Source organism: Apus apus, chromosome 3 (assembly GCF_020740795.1).
Source record: "Apus apus isolate bApuApu2 chromosome 3, bApuApu2.pri.cur, whole genome shotgun sequence".
Lineage (NCBI taxonomy): Eukaryota > Metazoa > Chordata > Aves > Apodiformes > Apodidae > Apus > Apus apus.
Window position 1 is genome coordinate 95,121,761 of NC_067284.1, and position 20,404 is coordinate 95,142,164.

Below are 20,404 nucleotides of genomic sequence, written 5' to 3' on the forward strand. Positions count from 1 at the left end.
AGCCGGGGTGGGGGCAGGCGGCAGCGCCCGTGACCTGCCGCACATCAGCTCCTCGCCGCCGAGACAAGCCGCACCGCCGGAGGATGCACGGAGCGCCGGCTGCCTCCTCCCGAGGGCGGCTGCGGGCAGCGGCGGCAGGGCCGGGGGGAAGCAGGGAAAGTTGTGCGCCGGGCGCCGGGCTGCGTGCCCCGGAGGGGCCGGAGGGCACGGCCGGCATCGGCGCGGAGAAAGCGCAGCTGGAAAGCAGTTCCTGGAGGGGTTGCCGGGGAAGAGCCTCTAGCCGTCATCCCAGGGCTGGAGGGGAGCTGGGAAAGTAACTCGGAAAAGTGAGCGGGATCCTTATCTTTTTTATTTATTTTTTTCCCCCCCCATCTTCTTTTTTTCCTCCTAATCTGAAAGGACCCGTTTAAAAGGAAAGCAGAAGCCGCCGTGTGCACCCGCTGCCGGGAGAAGCACGGGAAGGGAGGGCACTGCCCACTGGCACCCCTGCCTGCGCTGGGCGAGGGTGCGGGAGCCGCGCTCGGTTTTCCGCCAACATGATCCTGTACCAAAGCAGCTACACATAGCAAACAGATTCATCACGCCACGGAGCGCAGGAAGGTGAGACAGAAACAGAAACTATCACTGAAAGGAAGAAGGGGGGGGAGAAAAAAAGGCAGCGACTGCGAATTACTTCCAGAGAAAGTGGGTGGATGCTGTGCAGCAGCGTCTTGGGATTGTAAGGGATGCACCCTTACATTTTGCTTCTCTCTAGTCCGAGCCTCCCTTCCCCGGTGGCAGAAAGCGGCGGTACTTGGCGGTAGGAAATCGGAAAGAGGAATAAGGAGGAGGGTTTCGTTCAGCAGTGCTTGCGATGTCCTGCTGATCTCCTTTAAGGATCTTTACAATTTTTTTCCTGGTGGATGTTGCTATCTTGACCTTGATTTTGAGTCCTTTTAGTTGCAGTTTTTGTTTTGTGTTTTTATTTCCCTTGGCGAGGAGTGGAAAGGGGGAGGCTGGCTTCGGTGCTGAAAGTTGCAGTCCTTATTATTTTGGAGTCACTATGTGCACCAACATAGTCTACGAGTGGCTGAAGACCCTGCAGCTCTCCCAGTACGCGGAGTCCTTCGTCGATAATGGTTACGACGACCTGGAGGTCTGCAAACAGATCGGGAACCCGGACCTGGATGCCATCGGCGTTGTCGTGCCCCACCACCGGCGCCGGATCCACGAAGCCGTGCGGCGGCTGAAGGAGACGGACGAGGCGGCGGCGGGGCTGTACTTCACCCTGGAGCCGCAGCCGCCGCCGCCGCCCCCGCGGCCGGCTCCCCCCGACACCGGGCGCTGCCCCCGCCGGCCGGGCGGGCAGGAGGAGGCCCGGCGGGGGGCGGCCCCCCGGCAGCGCCCGGGCGGGCGGCGGGGGGCGGCCGGTGGCGGGGGGCTGGTGGCCTACCCCAGGCTGAAGCTGAAGATCATGATCCGGGACAAGCTCATCCGCGACGGCATCAACCTGAGCAAACCCCCCTACTCCAACAAGGTAAGAGGGTCCCTGCCCGGCCCCTGCCCCGCGAGGGGCTGTGGTTCCCAGGTGCGGTGCGGCAGTGGTGGCAGTGGGACAAGTGCTCCCACAGGCAAGGGTTGGGTGGCATCCTCCTGGAGATGAGGGGTCTGGCAGAGCCTGGTTCCACCTCTGCCATGCTCGGGTGCTCCGTGTTTCAGCTGTGCTTGTGGCGTTTTCAGAGGGAAACGTGGTGGCATCAGCCAAGAGATGAGTGGTGGTCCCGCCTCTGCCGTGCACTGGCGCTTGGTGTCTCAGCTGTGCTTGTGGCATTTTTTGATGGAAATACAGGCAGGACTTTGCACCAGCCAGGTGTGAAGTGGGGCCAAAGTAGGTCAGATCCATCAACGCTTGTTGGCCTGATGTGGACTTACAGGGTGGTGCAGTGTTATGCTGTGTTTTGGTTTGGTTTCGCCTGGGTTTTTTGGTTTGGTTTGGTATTGTTTGTTGTTTTTTTGGCATTAACCTGTTCTTTTAGTCCAGTCTGATTGGGGTGTGAAGGCAGAAATTGACAGAATGATCTGAATGGTTTGGGGTTTTGTTTGGTTTTGTGTTTTTTTTCTTTTTTTGCGAAACGTTTCAATTGTGTTGGAGAGTGATGGCTTCTCTCTCATCTTTTGTTGAAGGTAATACATTAGTGTCAATTGGTGAAAAGGCTCATGAAGCAAGTGGTAACCTGGCTGGAGGAACAACTCTTTCTGTTGCCTGAGTACTCTTTCTGTTACTGGAGGATGGTAGTGCCTGGTAAACGTTGAAACTATTCATCAGCGCAGTTTGGTTTATATCCAGGACACACGGTCTGCTTAAAGACCAGAAAAGTGCAGGTCTCAGAAGAGTACATTTGAGTTTGATGAAACCCAAGTATTTACCTAGTTCTTGACTTTTGAAAGGTTAAAACGTAAGATTAATGTGATTTGAAAGATAGAAATTGTTTTGTATAAACCTTATGTAGGTTCTTGCCGAAAACATCATATGCAGAATAAATTAAAATGTAGAATTAAATGGATGATACAATGGAGGAGGAAAGGAATTGTGAAAGAAAACAAGGGGTTATAATGCATGGTTGTTTCAGAGTTCAGAATGAAGTGCTTCAAAGTTGTTTGATGACCAAAGATGCCTGTATTTTCTTTAATGATTTGAAGTCTGACTTTTTGGAAAGACTGAGCAATTGCAGTTGACCTTCAACTTGTGGATAATATTTACCTCTGAAGAGCTTATGAAGGTAGGAAGGCAAGGTGACAGGGAAGTCTACAGGTCTGAGTTTCCAGAAATGTGTGGAATTAAAATTGGGAATTCATTATCTGCTGCAGGGAACCTGGATGTGTGGATAATGAGTAAAATCTGACTTGGATAATAAAGTGGAGATGCAGATAGTAAGACTGATAGGACAGTAAATTTCAGGACTCCAGCTGGGGATAGAGGGCCACTAGTCACTTCTCTGGTACAACACAGTTGGCTGTTTTGAGATAGTAGTGTTTTCTCTTTTCCTGAAACATCCAGCTGATGACATTATCAGAGAAAATGTCTTAGATCTGATAGGGCTATCGCCAAATCTAATAAAACATTCATGAACATCTAGTCTAAGTAGAGCATCTTCCAAAAAGTACTTTTATCATTTCAGAGATTTTTTTTTTCTCCTCCCTTTGAAGTTGATACGTCATTGGACTGATACTCCTCTGAAATTATCATTATATGTCTTATATAAAACAACTTCTATGAAAGTTTTGGCTAATGAGTGTAGCTGCAGCACATTACCCACATCGATACCTACATTTCACTTCTTCCTTTCAACTTTGTGTGTGTTCATAGTCACCAATTCCATCTTACCAAGTGGGTCCTTTACCGTCTCTCTTCTGTATCTCCTCCATAAGAACTGTAAAATACCTAAGATGCCAGTATATGACATCAAGGAAATTCAAATATTTGGCAGTGATTTCTTCTTTAGCTCACCTTATTTTAATTTGATGGGTCTGATAATAGGGTGGATTAACTGTCAGGGCAAGCTCATTTTACACAGAAAGCATCACTCAGCTTTAATTGCTTTAAATCTAAATGTAGTATTTTGAAATAGAGGAACTGAGCCTACTTGCCTAGTTTTATTTCAGCCTGTGGTGCCAATGCATTGGATGATAAAAGCATATAGCATCTTATTTTTTTTACAGTAATAGAAGAATTTTCCCCATCTCCTCCATGTGAATCACTTCACATTATAGCGTGTTGTAAGAAACCATAAACCTGGCAAGATTTGAGTGTATGTTGCTCAACATGTTATTCTGAATGCCACCCACTGTAGCAATCCATCCCCAAAACAGCTTAAAGGGAATAGCAAAAGATCACGTCACTGTATATTATTCATTGGTTGCTGTTAAGAGCAAGAAAACTGAAATATTGTATGCTTTCATTTGGGAGAAAGCCATACTATGACACTGTCTCTTAAAAAAAAAAAGGGCACAAAAAATCAAAACAAAACAAAAACAACGCAAGAAAACTTTAGAAAATTTAGCAACCTGTATTATAGTTTTTATGTAGAATATGCAGTGTACAGACTTCTGCATGTCAAAAGAAACTTGATGTATTCTCTGCTGTGCACAGGATTAAAGAATCAGCTGGAGGTTTTTGTCAAGTATTTTGTTTATCTCACATCCATCTATAGGTGGCCACATGGATGTTCTGGAGCAGGGCACTAGACACTGACCTATTTGACATCTATTTGCATTTCTGGTGCTGCTGAGCTGCTGAGTCTCCTACTTCCATCCATGGCTCACACAGGAAATGCCATCGTCTTTTCCTCTCAATATCTATGAATGGAAAGTAGTACCTATGAATGGAGAAGCATGCTTGTTTGTGTATGTATGTATTACTTGTTTGCTGAAGAATACTTTATTTGTTCAGTTATATATTTTTCAGACAGTTTTGGAGTTTTGTATGAAAACATCCCTGAGAACTGGAAGTGCTGCTTCTGCCTTGTTTGTAGCCTTTTGTGAGCTGCCTGAGCTGGAGACATGTCAAAAGATCAAAAATGAATATTGGATGTGGAGATGTTAAAAGCATCCTTTTGCTTTGTCCTTCCATTGTTGTTGCTGGATTTTCAGATGAAGGGTGAAACAACAGAGTGAGAAGGATAGAAATGTATTGGCACAGTTAAATTTAGTTTAACTTAGTTTGATTACAGTCAGCAGAAATGACTAACAGGTACTTAGCAGAGCTCAATATAAATCTCTTAAAAACATGCAGACTTTGAATTGAAGCCATGTGTGTGGGTGACTTTAAATATGGATAATTATCACAAGCCATCGTGATTATTTCCATGAAAAACTCGAACAAGGCCTTACATCCTCAAATTGCATCTTCTATATTTTTCAGGTATAAACCAAGGAATATAACTGTAACTGGGAAGAACTCTACAGAAGTCAGTTTTTATTCCATGTCAATGCCTTCTGTTTTAGTTTCATGCCTGCTGTTGCTGGCTAATAGCCTTAGAAGTCGCATGTGTGTAAGAAACTTTTTGTGAAGGTGGTGGACTTAAATGCCCTTCAAACAAGAACCCGTGGTACCTCTCTGAGTCAAGTGGAACATCTGTGTCATCTCAAAACATCTACCTGCTTTTAAAAAATTCTCCTTGATTGTGTCAGTTCTGCCCTTAATTACAAAATTAGGAGTAGTATTAATACTGTTCTGCTGTATAGAAATTTTGGTGGATGGGTCTGATGGCAGAAGGAAACCACAATGAGGAGGGCCCTCCCCCCACCCTGAATTTCAATGAAGATGAACGAAAGGAAGTGCAGCACTGACCTGAACCAGCCTGATCAGAGGAAGTGGAGCCTTTACTTCCATACTGAGACACTTCTGACTTTGGCAGATGGGTTACATCCATGCTAGGTTTGAACAGGAATAATGTCACTAAATGTCACTGTGGTAGGGAAAGCAGAGGGCCACCAATGTTGTCAATATAAAGACTGGTTGGGTGCCTTGTTGTGGAACATGCCAAGAGAAATGAAGTATTCTATTTATCTTGAATATAGATTAAGTGACATTTAATAGCTTACTGGAATTTCATTACTATTTCTTATTTAAATAAATGACCTGACCTGTTTCTTGAGGAACTTTATTCAATTTTTCATCTGCAGAATTGCAAATACATTAAAAATCACTGAAAATGTACATAGATTAAAAGCCCCTCCATCAATTAAGATGATTTACTTAGCCTCAGTAAAGTTACCCTCACGTAGTTTTCAGTATTAGAGAATAAAACTGTAGTGTGACATATGTATGTGTTTGTGACCTCATTGTCATTCACTGTGCCATTCGTAATTATTAGCATGCTTGAAAACAAATACTAAAAATTCAGCTGCATTTGAGGTCATAATCTCAAGAGTTCAAGCAGATGTAGAAAAGAAGTCAGATCCAAGTAGCTGCTTAAACACCCAACCACATTTTTTCAAGTGCTGTGCTGATGATATAGCACAGATTTGTGGTTCTGATTAAATCTTGGTTTAATCTTTGTCACTACAAAATGAGGAGTATTTCATATAAGTTAAATGTTAAGAGGTAAATATTTCTTTGAGCAGTATTTCTTTGAAACACACTGGTTCAAGCTGAGTCTGGGGCTGGATAATGTAGTCAGCGTTTTAGGTATCTATAGAGGTGAATTCAGTGAATTAAAAATATTGTGCTTTGAAGAAATGTCAACATTCACCCATACTAAAATTAAACATCAACCTTTTTCTAAAGACCTGGCTGCTTTGGAGTAACTGCATCAACTCTGATTAGCAGAGCGTTCTCAAACATGCCTTGGGGAAAGCTGCCTATTGACAAAAAGTACTAGTGCATTAAGTTGTAACAATATTTTCATGGCAATAAATTAGCAAAGCTACAGGCAATGTTCAGGAAGTGAAAAGGTATTTTATATAAGAAACCACTGAATTTACCCTTGGCTTCATAACTCTGTTTGCTTTTAAAGAAAATATAGCACCTCATATACTGGGCAGTTGTTTGAAAGTCTTGGTTTATTACACTCCCAGAAAACAAACTGGAAAAGATCTTCCAATTAGACCATTAAGGCAAAATGCTGCAGAATATGAATAATACAGTACCATATTTGCATTTGAATTGTTCCTGAATATTTTAAAGTGTATTCAGACTCCTCTGGAAATGCTGAATGGAAATCTTCCTGGGTTTCATTATCTCTCCCTTTTGAGGGGAGGAAGATCCCATTAGGGTATATTAAAAGTGGAGTCCTGAGAGAGGATAGTATCAACTCCCCAGCCTTTTCACCCCCTTTCTGCAATCATGCTCAGTTCTCCAGTGTATTTTCTCAGCTCTGGTCATGGTGGGGGCTGGCAGAGGAGAGGGGAGCATGTGGCTCCCAGCTCAGAGGAGCTTTGTGGGACTGCACAGCCTGGCACTGGGAGCAGAGCAGCTGCTCTGTGAGGGAATCCTTCCTTAGGCCTCCACTGGGCTCTAACTTTGAAAGAAAAGCTGAACTTACAGTTCCCTGGCAAAAGAGAAATGCTTGGCCTTTGCTAGTTCCCTGAAGGCTCCTTCTTCCCTTAAAGGACATGATTTAGTCAGACCTCTGTGGTGCAAAGCTGAACTGAATTTTCTCACATAATGTGGGGTCTCATGTGCGTGCTGCACCTCAACAGGGACACTGCCAGTGGTGTGGCAGAAGTCTTAACTACCAGTTTCACTCCCACACACCAATAAAACTGTCTTGTTTTAAGTAGGTTTGGTGATCATAAGTCTTTCCGAGCAGAAAACACATTTTAAGGAAAATATTTCTGTTGATACCCCCACCCCCAGAACTTCTGTCTCCACCATATGTAGGATGATGAAGCCCACACACACAACCATGCATGAGGAATACCAAAGAAATCAAGATAATTTCTCACCAACAAAGTAATCTTGTGAACCCATTTCTAGTTTTGTTTATGACTAGTATCATTATCTCACATTTACCATAATACGTAGGGCAACTGTGTGATTCAATTTCAGATGTGAAAGTGAAAAATTTGCCTAAAGTCATGAAAAAATGTAGACGACGCATGGAGACCCACTACTACAGCATCTTTGTCCTTTGCCTTACATTTTAGAGTAAACTTCGTTATGTGTAGGTAACAGAAAAGCGATCAAGACGTAACAAGTATCTTGGCTGTATGGCGATTAGTTATGCTTGTTAATTTTACCCTCTGTGCATCTGTCATTATGAGTAGTACCTATCCACTAAGGTATATAGCTCTATATGTATAATCTGAAACATACAAACAACTATTACAGAAATTTTGAAAAGTGCAGCAGAGGGTTTTGAAGTGACAGGAATATTGTTATTGTAGATTAGGGAAGAATTTATTATATCAGTTACAGGAGCTTGCTTACTGGTTTGAGACCCTTCCAAAGCAGGAGAGGATGGAATGAGTTAAGACTTGATTGGTAGGTTCAACTTTTAAATGTCTTGCTTTGTCACTCTGAATGAGCTTGTGTGCTTGGTCTTTGACAAAGCTATCTGGTTCAATTGCTTTGTCTGGGCTAATATGACATCTCATATTGATGTGCTTATCTTGACAAATGTGGTGGCTCGTACACGCAGCAGGCATTGTTGTTTATTAAGAAAGCACGGCGGCACTATGTTTAGCACTGCCACGTTATTTTGGGACTGGCCATGCAGCAGGAAGGGGACAATCGGGTGAACCTTCCCTGACACTGGCAGTCTGCGAGCCTGAGCTGGCCCAAAACTATCTCCAGTGACTCATCCAGCCTCTTTGGTTTGTTCCTTGCAGATAGTTAAAAACTTTCCTTAAAGCAAAACAAGAGAGAAGTGGTGTGTCACATGAAACACAAGTAGAAGGGCCTTCAAATAGTTAGTATCTTATCTTGGTTCTCACAAACTCAGCAGGATGTGAGAGACAGTGATGCATGCCTCTCCCGGGAACCTTGCTCTTCCAAGTTGGTCTCATTCCCAGTGAATCTGCAGGGGTTTTGCCAGTGATTTCATTTGATGTTGGGTTTGGCATGAAATGTTCAAATTTAAATCAGCTAACAAGCGCACGCTTACCGACTGTAATTGTTGTGGTGGGTGAGAACAGGATGACATGAGATGAGAAATGTTACAGCAGTAACATGCAAAAAAAAAAACCCAAAACAAATCAGAACTTTTCAGTGCTTTAAGTATCAACATTAGCAGCTCAAACAGCAGCAAGACAAGCTTACAAACATAGATCTTACAGGTTTGTGCTAGAATAAATGTTGGGTAAATATTGCCTGCAATCTCCGCTAATGTTTATAGGCTGGAATCAAGTACACATAGTTGTTTATAGCTGTCCTCTCAGTAACTTAAAATCAGGGATAAATGGCAATAATACATAGCAAATAAAACTTACAACTGGGTGCAAATGTGTATCTTCCACAAGTTCTTCTTTTCCCAAAAATTGCTTTGGTTTGAGGATCCACACTCTAAAGCAGAGATGTAGTGTTATCACTGCATATGATGTCAGATGGGACTTCATGGTGAAATTAAGTCCAGTTCTGATGTCTGTGCCTCTAAAACCACCCAGTAAATTTGGTGTGATTAAGAAAAGAGGTAAAAAGCTGGAAATAGAGACTTACCTTTCAGTCAGGGACTAAGAAAAATTTGTACTGTTTTATTCCTGGAGTTAGTTAAGTGGCCACTTGGCCATGCTCTTACATGCATGGAAGGAAATATTTTTATTAGCAGAAAAAGGCATTGAGAATTTCAGTGCCTGAGAGCAGGGGACAGGCTGTTCATCCTGTGAAGAGGCTAAAAGCCAGTATAAACCAAAAACATAGTAAGTTTCCATAAAGAAAAAACAATAACAACCTGAGAAATCAAAACTAGGAATGGGTGCCAGTTCTGCATTGGTGCAGACACTTGCTCGGAGTGACTCTTCTGCACTAGCAAGTTCGTGTCCCTTAAGCTCCGTATCTGCCAGCCTTGCTGTCCCAAAGCCCTCTGTGTACTGCAGAGCTACCCATTCCTTGACTTCTCCTAAATCATCTTCCATAAGTCTGCCTCAAGGCAGAGGAATCTCTTTCCCACCCAAGAATGTACATCTTTTGCCTTAGGTCTCCCTAACTTTTTTCTCCCCAGTCCATATTCTCTAAACAAAGTTGAGTCACGTTAACCATGATCCGTTTGGGTGGAAAGACAGCCTTGATGAGGTGATACATTTGTACAGCTTAAGACAATGCTGTGCCTTTCTCACTTGATCCCCACCCCACCCATCCCATCCTAAGCCCTTCATGAGTTTCATTCCATCTCTGCCCCAGAGTCTCAAGCTGTAATTTGGATCCTCTCTCCTCCCCCATGGTCTGATGAGAAGAAAGCTGTGTCTTCCGATCTGCGCTCAGTGCCCCCAGCTGTTTTCCCACTGACCAATGCAGGTGGTTGAGCCCAAGTTGTTCTCATAAAACTAAAGCTCTAGACTTCCATCTTAAAAATTTCAATCTTAAAACCACCCCAAGCTGCAGTTGTCCAAAATTCCTCCAGCCCCAGTTCTGTGGCAGAAAGATGGGATCAGTCTAGGAAAAGGAGAATGTATTACAGGTTTCCAACATATGTATGGGACTGACTTGGTCTTCTTGAAGCAAGACTGAGTGTATTGTTAAAAAAGTGTTGTAACCTTGTAAAAAATTATGAAAATTATGAGTTTATGAAAAAACACTGAAAGACTTTTCTGGCATAATTATTTAGTGCTAATCATGCAATTATAATAATAGCTTCTAACTACAGCATCTTTGAACTCTTGTCTGATTGTTTAGTGGTTGCCAAAATGTTTTTCTTAGAGTTTTGTTTAAACCTGTTCTACTAATAACTGCTTGTGTTGTACTGTATTGAGAATTTTTATACAATTGCGTCTCTGATCTTTTGTATACCTCATAGTTAAGGTTTCCCCCTAAATATCATGCTATTAGTTTAGCAAAGGTTTTTCCATGGCTAGGGAATGAAAACTACCGGAATAAAGAATCATGAAGAACCAAATTTGTTCTTAAGAGGGTCTGTCACAGATCTTCATGTGCTAGTTCCTAGGCTAAGAATTTCAACCTAAAAGCAGGAATGAGTAACTATTTCAGCCATTGAGTCTACATTCACTCTCGTATCAGACCAACATCACAAGTAAATCCCATTTTAAAAAACTAACCTGAAATAACTTAAGGGTTAATAAAGAGAATTGGAAATTACTGACCAGGAAAGTTTGCTCATCTTAAGGTGTTGATATTTTAAAAAAGGAGAAAAACAGAAAACAAGGAAGTGTGTGACTGAAACTATACCAAGTGATCTGGAAATAGAACAATTTTTATTTCACCTGCTTTGTTATTTTAATGTAAGGAAGACTTACTGTATTTTCCTATGATAAGTTCTAAATAAGATTTTTCCAAGAGAGTATTTCAGAGAGAGGATTTTCACATACACTTTGTATTTACACAGTGGTAAAAATAATGCTCTGTAGCTTGTGGAGTAGGTTGGAGCAAGAGGAAGTTTGACAAGAATACTACTGGCTGGTTTCTGTCCAGCTCTAAAAATTACATATAGTAAGGACATTATGCAGCCAGTGACTACAAGTAATAACGTGTATGTGTCATTGCCAATAATGTCTAAACCAGATAAAGAAAACACATTTAACTCATTTTGTGTTTCTGTAAGAAGTAACATTAGTATCCCTAGCAAAGGTAATGGCAAATTTCTCCTCAATAGTTGACTTTATTTCTCAGATTTGTTGTCTAAAAACTCAGTGTTTGAAGCCATGTTGAAAAATTCTCCTTTCAGTTGTACTTTGGGTCCTGATGGAACAATTCCTTGGGAAAAGGATTTTATTATTTTTGATAGAAAGGAATGCATGTGCTGCAAAGTGAAAGAAAGGGAACTAACTTAATTGTTATCAGGTAGTAAAGGAAATCAGCTGAGCCAGGCTTGCCCCTGGGTACTCCTAGGTTCTTGGCCTCAGTGCTCATTTACTTCTGTAAGTATGAGAAGTGCTGCATGGGATTGATCTGGTTAATGATACTTTTTTCCAATGGAAGTTAGAAAATCTGCAATGCCACTTGTCATAGGTAAGTTTTATGCATATTCAATGAAAGCAGAGATTATAATAACTAGATGTAGTCTGAGTCTCTTGTTGAAGCTGGCTTGTCATGATACTATAGCAAGTACGCAATTGTGTGGGTGCTGTGTGGTTTATAAAATAGAAAATATTACATCACTTAGATATTTGTGTGGTTTTCATATAAGCCTTTGGTAGCAGGTATTAATTTACCTATATATGTAGTTGTAAAGGATTGAGATGTTCCCCTAAGGAAATGTTTAATCTTAGAGCTGGAAACTTACTTAAAAGAGAATTTATATTCTAAACTTGCATATATTAAAAATAACTGCTTATGTAATCACTGGCTTCATTAAATCAATTCCTATGGTGGCTAACAGGAAATAAACTGTTTCGGTATATCCTTCCTCTCTCTCTGTGTGATGCTTTTGGTTTTGGAAGGAGCACAGGTTTGTCCAGGAGAACTAATTGTTTTCCTAAAACTTGTTTTATAGCTCTTTCAGTGGCTGAAATTGACTTAATAGCTAATAGTATTGATCTAGATTTGGAAAATGAGGCGGAAATTCCTTTGTGCTGAGCACACTTCCTACAGGGATAAGGAAATGAACATAATCTTCTGAATAAGAAATAGCTTTGTACATATAATGATTATGAATTAAATTCAAGGCAAAGGTAGTGAAGGAATTTCAAGAGCTTTATTTTCCTTACCTTTTCCTTGTCTCTCTTGTCCTATTTATCATGGAAAAATGTCTTTCTCAAATTTGAATTTGCTATACAACTGGGCAAAACCAATTTCCTCCTTTTACTTAGCATGTTCTAACTTAATAATCTTTCATTTTTTGTTGTTTTTCCCGATAATGTGTGCAATATGAATATACACTTCAGGAACTTGATAGTTTTCAGTTCATAAGGGTCTAATTTCAAATTTTCAAGATGTACTATTTTTAACTGAAGTGGTAGCATTGTTTTTCTGCTAAGAATTTTTAGAGGTAGCATTTTAAAAATGACTTTCAGAATGATTCAGGTATTTTAACACCTTGCTTCTTTAGACAGCCTCTCCCAGAATTTCTCTTGGCTCTGTAGTAATACAAACTTCCTTTTAAAATTTCCACTCCTTTCTTTTGTTTCCCCCTCCCCCATCCCCCTCTTAGCATCTGCTGATATATTTTTTAATTTCTCTGGGTCCTGCTGACAAAAGAGAAATAATTCCACTCTAAATGGCATGGCTTTTGACCAGTCTGTATTTTAGTGCAGGTTTTTCTGGCAAAGCGTTGCATTTACAAAAAAACCCTCAAACATTCCACCAAACTTTGCTATAGACTTTTTCAGATAGTTACTTGAATAGTAATCTCCTAGTGATTTTGTATAACATACAGACAAGGAATTATATGCTAACAGAGCAATATTAATGGTTTTTATAATATGTGATTATAGTGGCATGTATGAATATTAAGGTTTTAATGTTTGGGATTTTGTAATGCTTTCTAAACAGACTGCAGCATTTAACTGTTGTGTTTTTGTACATTCCTGCACCTGTTTGCTAGCTGCTTGAAAGTGAGACATGCAGACTATGTAACTGGAACCTGTACGTTGGTAGGTAAATAGCTCTTTCATATAAGAGGAAACTTCTGAAGTTTAAGCAGTGTTATCAGTTGCCTTTTCTATAGTAGGATTTCCAAAAGTAAAAGCATGTTTACAGTAGATTCAGTCAAGTACACAGGCTATGACCCTTTTATCCATATCATGAAAGTCAGTGGAAATTTTGCTATTGATTGTGTTGGGAACAGACTGAGGTTTTTGCCAAGGACCTACAGTTCTGCTTTCAAAGTACTAAATAAAAAAAAGTACTCATTATGGTTTCTGGTTGAAACTTTCCCTTGATATAAATAGCTTTTTAAACATGTTTTTATTAGCTGCTGTTTTCATTAACTGGTAAAAGTTATTTCTCTTTGGAATGAGCTGCTGAGATTTTGGGTGCCCTTCTCCTCCAATTAATGTTCCCATCCTAATACCATTAAACTGATCTGTACCTCTTTTCCTTCTTTTCTCTCTTAGTTGTTTTTTTGTTTGGTTGATTTTTTTTTTTTTGCTTGCTTGCTTTCCTCTTCACCTCCTCCCTCCTCCAACCTCCCCATTGCACCACCCCCCACTTGAAGGTTTTTCCATTTTTCAGCTAGAAGGGAAAAGAAAATATAATCGGTAAGAATGAGATGCATTTTGGAACATGAAAAATATTTAGAAGGCAAGTAGTGGAAAAAGTTTGATTGTGGCTAAAATTATTTACTGATGCTGCATAGGTTAATAACTGGTGCCTTACTAGGCTTAAACTGCCTGGGAGAAGCTAAACTTGGAAGAGAAGTAGGAGATGTAGTAAAGAAATCTCAAGAGCAGGCAGGTTGACCAGGTTGAGAAAACAGTTTTAGACTGAGTTTCTATTATGTTGTTCTGGAGCTGTGTGCCCCAGGGAGGAGATCTCTTGGACTTAGGTGAAATGGTGGGATTTCTTTGGAGATGGTTAGATTGGTTTATGTGCATGTTTGGTCAATCCTAAATGTGGAAATTTGGCAGACATTGTAACTAATTTCCTGTTCTTTCTTTAATTTAAAATGATGTGTTCAGAGGAGTTTCTGGCTGTCTGCCCATATGCTCCCTTTTTCTTCAAAATCTGATTTCTGCTCCTTTTCCTGATAAATGCATGTGGTTTTGAACATGTTAGCTAATTGCTTGTGCCCTTGTAGACCATTTTGTCAGCCTGAAAAAAAACCAAAAAAAAAGGTCTAAAAGGGTATGTGAATAACACTCTAAGGATGTTTTATTTTTATATTCCCAAAGCTGTGTGTAAAAAATACTTAAAACTTCAGTTTCCAAATACTGTCAGTGTCTTTTAAATACAAGAGAAAATTGGAAGAGAAATGCTTTTTTTTTTTCTCTTTTTTTTTTTTTCCCCCCCCCATAGGCTTGTGTAAATCACAGCTCTGGATGTTGTTTGGACAACTTGCAGCTGAAGAGTATGTTTAGACTCCTTTAGCTTTATGCAAGCTTCTTTTCCAGTGTACAAGTGGTAGTGCTGCATAGAACTGAAGCAACTGCTTATCTCCAAAGAGCAGTGAAATTTATGTAGCTGTTTCCCATGCGTTTCCTTTAAATATATTGATGATTTGACTAATAGGATATGGCCAAAGTTGTAAAAATAATTCTGTTTGTGACAGCAGATCCACACTGGGAATTAAATGTCCTTCTGCTGCTTGGCTAATAGGTAGTACCAACCCTTAATAATTTTTGTGATTTAAATACTTCCTCCGTACGTCTGAGTAGAGGTGACAGTGTCAAGTGTTCTCTTCAAGCTTGAGCTGGATTTTGAAACCACTGATTAACAAGAAGTTGTCTGATTTTACAGAGGTTGCATTACTGGCAATCCTGATCTTGGCTGTTAATCTTTTCACAATGCTAAACTGTCTGTGCCATTAGGTTTTATTTGTTTTTTGTTTGTTTTTTTTTTCCCTGATGTCTTACTTAAATATTCTGTGTAGCAACTTTGGCTTCTTACTTCTTGCCATGCCTGCCAAGGGGAATGGATAGTTGTTTGTGTTGTTTTTTTTTTTTTCTTTTCCTGTGGTGGCAAGCTTTAGCAACCTGTGGATAATACAAAGTTCTACCTGAATGTCTCTGCTAGAATAAAGAAGATGGTTCATTAATCCTCTGTTTAGGTTACACTTTCTGGACCAATTCTCATCCTTTGAAGTTGGTTCCTTCCATACTCTCTCCCTTGTTGGTCTGAAGGGCTGTGGACATAGTATCCCTGTGAGGACCTTGCTGGTGTTGGGCAGAACGTAAGTTACTCTGTCTTTGCCATTTCTAATTTAGTTCTTTTACCCTCATATGGCTATTACCCTTATGGTAATGTTGTTATATTGTTAACTTAGGCCTTGGGTCTACAGGAGGCCCTAGGACTTTTAGGTAGCAGAGTAAGGCATTTGTTTCCCATTATTGGTGTATGTAATGTTTCACAGCCAGGTTTGCTTTCTTGCTGTTGTCCTTGATGAATAATATCTCTGCATTTAACAGACTCTCCCTCCAGTTTATGGCCATTTTGAAGTCTAAGCTTCACCTCTGGGCAGTAATGCTCCAACCAATTGAATGTGGCCTGCTGATAAAAAAAAACCAACAGCATTCTCTTATTTCACTAACCAGGTCACTACTAAAAATAATGATTATTGCTGTACTTAAGACAGCCCCCTGCAAAATTTCTCTCGATACTTCTTCAAATTTTGGCATAGATGGTTTGTAATTTTTTTTTTTCATATTTTGTACTCATTATTTTCATTTAGTCTGTTCTTCCCTAGTTTGCTAATACAAATATCTTGTGAAACGGTGTCAAAAGGTGTAATAAAGCCAAGATTTTTGGCATCTACTTATTTCCTTTTATGCGGGAAGGTTTGTCATCTGATATACAAAGAGATTAGGCCAATTTGCCATAATTAGTTTTTGACAAGCCTATGTTGACTGTTAAACATCTTGTTACCTTTTGATTAATGAAACCAAAAGCACTTTTATGTCTTAGAGGATCAGTGACATTTTCCATATGCAGCATAATAAGCTTGTTCCAATAAATACAGGTTTGTTTCATCCTTCTGGTATCTTGCCTTATCCCAAAAGTAACCATCTTGGTCACTTACACCACCAGTTTGGGGAGAGGGTAGTGTGATTCTGATGCACAGCAGACCATCTTCTTGCATGCAGACCAGTTTTCTCCCCCAGGCTACCAGTCTAGCTGTGATCAGAAACCTAAGCTAAGCTAGTAGATGAACTCGTTTGTAGAGCTATTAGTCCTTACATATATGATGTCTGCCAGACCCATGAACCTATGTGTCCTTTTAGCTCCTGCTAGTTTTTCAGTGGGTAGAGCGAACTGAGGATAACTCTGTGCTGCGCTTGAGCACTTTGTGCCTGAGGAGAGTTTCTCTGTAGGCACTACAGCAACATATATGTGCAAAAGCAGTGTCTGCAAAGGAAGACCTTCAGGCACTTGCATAAATCCTCTCCTGGGGAGTACTGTGTGCCCTTTGGCCATTGCCAAGGATCTGGCCTAGTGTGTGTTGAACGCTGTGCATCATCCATTCTGTCTTTTGGGATGTAGCTGAAGAAAACAATAATGTGCCTGGGTCACACATGAATCAGGATTAAATTTCTTAATCCTTAACCTTAACATATATTTATTCAATGTTAGTCTGACTCAAAAGTATGAACTGTAGGAAACACTTTTCCTGCTGAGCATGTAATGTAAAAATAAATGTCTGTTCTGTGTCTCCCTGCAAATATACTGACCCAAATCAGGGTCACTAGGGGTAGGACTAATGTGGGTTTTAATTGGAGGCTTTTGGGATTTTACTACATACTTGCAAGAATCTGTCTGGATAGCTTGGTGGATTGGCTCTATCCAAGGAGTCTCTGCTATTCTACGTTCTTCCTCTTGCATCAGGACCTCAAAGTTTTATAAGCTTCTTGTAGATCTGGTGTTGGGCAGATGGGTATCCTGCAGTTTGTATGTGGCTTATGGGTTTTTATTTAGTGGGGTAGACTAAAAGCCAGCCAACTAAAACCAGAAACCAGTTGAGTAGTTTGCTCGAGTTTACACAACATGTCGGGGAGAAAGTCCCTGGCGTAACCTGCTGTACAAGTATGAGCAACTGAATGGCTGACACAGAAACACACTTGCATCACAACTTGCCTTCATTCTGTGGAGAGAAAAGCTGCCTTCTCCTTTCCCAATTTTACATCTTGTTTTTGTCTTGCTGGGAATTCATAATTCATGCTTTTAATACTTAGGATCTCCATCCCTTTTTAAACCTACCTAACCTGTCCCTTACACGGGTGAGTCACAATGGGATTATTGTAAATCTCTTCTTCTGTCAACAGTGGTCCAGTAATGAAATCTCATATGTCATTACCTATGAAGAAGGGCTCTTTCTCTATTAATTGCATTGTATGATGTCTATACAATGTGAGGATCTACCTGCTGTGATGTTGTAAAAGGCTGAAGCAAGAGCAGTTGACAATAACACCTTAAGCATTTGGCCTACCAAGAAGAAATTGTTTCCTGACCCTAAAACAAGTGCTCAGTCATATGCACAGCATCCTGAAACATAGCTTTTTGTAGAGTAACCATGGGGAAAGGTGTGCTGCTGAAAGGAATTAAGATCGTGGAAAAGCCCTGGAGAGTTTAAGTGCAAAGGCAAGGGAAGACCATAGCCAAGTGACTCAGGTTTCCTCAAGCCTTAGCAATGGAGGGGAAAAATGAGGAATCCCCATGCCTGCTTCTCTCTGGTGCTGTATAGCTTACTCCCTGCTTGCATAATTGTAAGATCTTCCGTTTAATACAGTGGGAACCATGTTAGTGTCTTTAAGTGTTGTCTGTATTATCATTCTAATGCACTGAATGTGTCTGAATTAAAAAATGCTGATCATAATGTGAAGGGGGCAAGCTGCAGCAAACTGGAGATCATTCTTCATTACTGATACACACTTTCATCTACATATACGAAGTCTGGCAGTTTCAACAGTTTATTTTTAAGTAGTTTAAAACATTATTGATGACAATTTTGTTGATGACAACTTCCTTTTCCAAGTAATCGAGGAACCAACAAGGAGAGGTGCTATGCTGGGCCTTGTTCTCGCCAACAGGGAAGGGCTGGTGAGGGGTGCCAAGCTCAATGGCAGCCTTGGTTGTAGTGACCATGAAATGGTGGAATTCAAGATTCTTAGGGCAGCAAGGAGGGCTCACAGTAAGCTTACTACCCTTTACTACTTCAGGAGGGCAGATTTCAGCCTCTTCAGGGATCTGCACTTGAGAATGTCATGGAATAACATCCTGGAGGGAAGAGGGGCCCATGAAAGCTGGCTAATATTTCGGGATCACCTTCTCCAGGCCCAAGAGAATGCATCCCAACTAAGAGAAAGTCAGGTAAAAGCTCCAGGAGGTCAGTGTGGATGAGCAAGCAGCTTCTAGAAAAGCTCAAACTGAAGAAGGAAGCATACAGGGCGTGGAAGCTAGGGCAGGTACCCTGGAATGATTACAGGGAGTTGGTCCAAGCTGCTAGGGATCAGATGAGGAGGGCCAAGTCCCAGATAGAATTAAATCTTGCCGGGGATGCAAAGAGCAATAAGAAAAGCTTCTATAGGTATGTTGGGGATAAAAGGACAGCCAAGGATAGTGTAGGCCCTCTCTTGAAGGAAATGGAAGACCTAGCTACACAGGATATTGAGAAGGCTGAGGTTGTCAATGACTTCTTTGCATCAGTCTTCTCTGGCAAGTGCTCCAGCCTCATCACAAAGGCCACAGCAGGTGAAAGCAGAGACTGGGAGAACAAAGCACCCCCCACTGTAGGAGAATAACAGGTTTGTGACCATCTAAAGAAGGCCCACAAATCTATGGGACTTTATGGAGTCCATCCATAGGTCCTGAGGGAGCTGGCGGATGCAGTTGCTAAGCCTCTGTCCATCATATTTGGGAGGTCATGGTGGTCTGGTGAGGTTCCTGCTGATTGGAAAAAAGAGAACATGGCCCCTATATTGAAAAAGGGGAAAAAGGAAAACCCAGGGGACTACAGGCCAGTCAGTCTTACTTTTGTGGTTGGCAAGGTCATGGAGCAGATCCTCCTGGAAAACCTGCTAAGGCACATGGAAAACAAGGAGGTGATTGGTGACAGCCAGCATGGCTTCACTAAGGGCAAATCATGCCTGACCAATTTGGTGGCCTTCTATGACAAGGCTACAGAGATGGTGGGTGGTGGCAGAGCAACTGATGTCATCTACCTGGATTTGTGCAAGGCATTTGACACTGTCTCATACAACATCCTGGTCTCCAAACTGACAAGACATGGATTTGACAGGTGAACTACTCAGTGGATAAGAAATTGGCTGGTTGGCTGCACCCAGAGAGTTGTGGTCAATGGTTCAGTGTCCAAGTGGAGGCAGGTGATGAGTGGTGTCCCTCAGCGGTCAGTACTGGGACCCACGCTGTTCAACACCTTTGTTGGAGATGTGGACAGTAGGATTGAGCGTATCCTCACCAAGTTTGCTGATGACCCCAAGCTGTGTGGTGTGGTTGACACCCTAGAGGGAAGGGATGCCATCTAGAGTGACCTTGATAGGCTTGAGAGGTGAGCTAGTGCCACCCTCATGAAGTTCAACAAGGCCAAGTGAAAGGTCCTGCACCTGAGTTGCCTCAAGTCCAAGCACAAAAGCAGGCTGGGCGGAGAATGGCTAGAGAGCAGCTCTGAGGAGAAGGACTGGAGGGTGATAGTAGATGAGAAGCTCGAGATGGTCAGAGGGCTGGAGCATCTCTGCTATGAAGACAGGCTGAGGGAGTTAGGGCAGCCTGGTCTAGTGTGAGGTGTCCCTGCTCTTAGGAGGGAGGTTGGAACCGGGTGATCTTTAAGGTCCGTTCCAACCTTAACAACCATTCTATGATTCTTAAATAATGCTGATGTTACCTACTATCAGCACACTGTTTCTGAAAACAAACAGTTCAGTATATTGCTTTTAGGGGAAATATTTTGCATGGTTGCTTCTGGATGAAAACTGGAAAAATTAGGAAACAATTAAGGGGAAGTTAGTCCCTCTTCACTGGTTTATTAGATTAAAGAATGCTTCTTCAGCCATGACTGTGGCTCATAATAGGATGGCCTGATCTGGTTATGCATAAATTTCTGTGTTCAAGTTGGAAGGGTAAAAAAAACAAAACCAAGTGTGTACTTTTTATCTTGTTCAGTTTCTGTTTCAGTTCTGCAGGATGCATCTGTAAATTGTCTCT

The 20,404-nt window shown here is 41.3% G+C and overlaps 1 protein-coding gene across 3 annotated transcripts in view; it reads left to right on the forward strand.

Moving 5' to 3' along the window:
* The first annotated feature begins 407 nt into the window (after window positions 1-407).
* LOC127382222 (SAM and SH3 domain-containing protein 1-like) overlaps window positions 408-20,404 on the forward strand; it is a 555,361-nt gene continuing 535,364 nt past the window's right edge. For 2 of the 3 annotated variants that reach the window (XM_051613541.1, XM_051613538.1), the window contains exon 1: window positions 408-1,516. In XM_051613541.1, the coding sequence (XP_051469501.1) occupies window positions 1,043-1,516 (474 nt within the window). In that variant the 5' untranslated portion in view covers window positions 408-1,042. The remainder of the gene's footprint in view (window positions 1,517-20,404) is intronic. The other variant, XM_051613537.1, reaches the window with a different exon arrangement.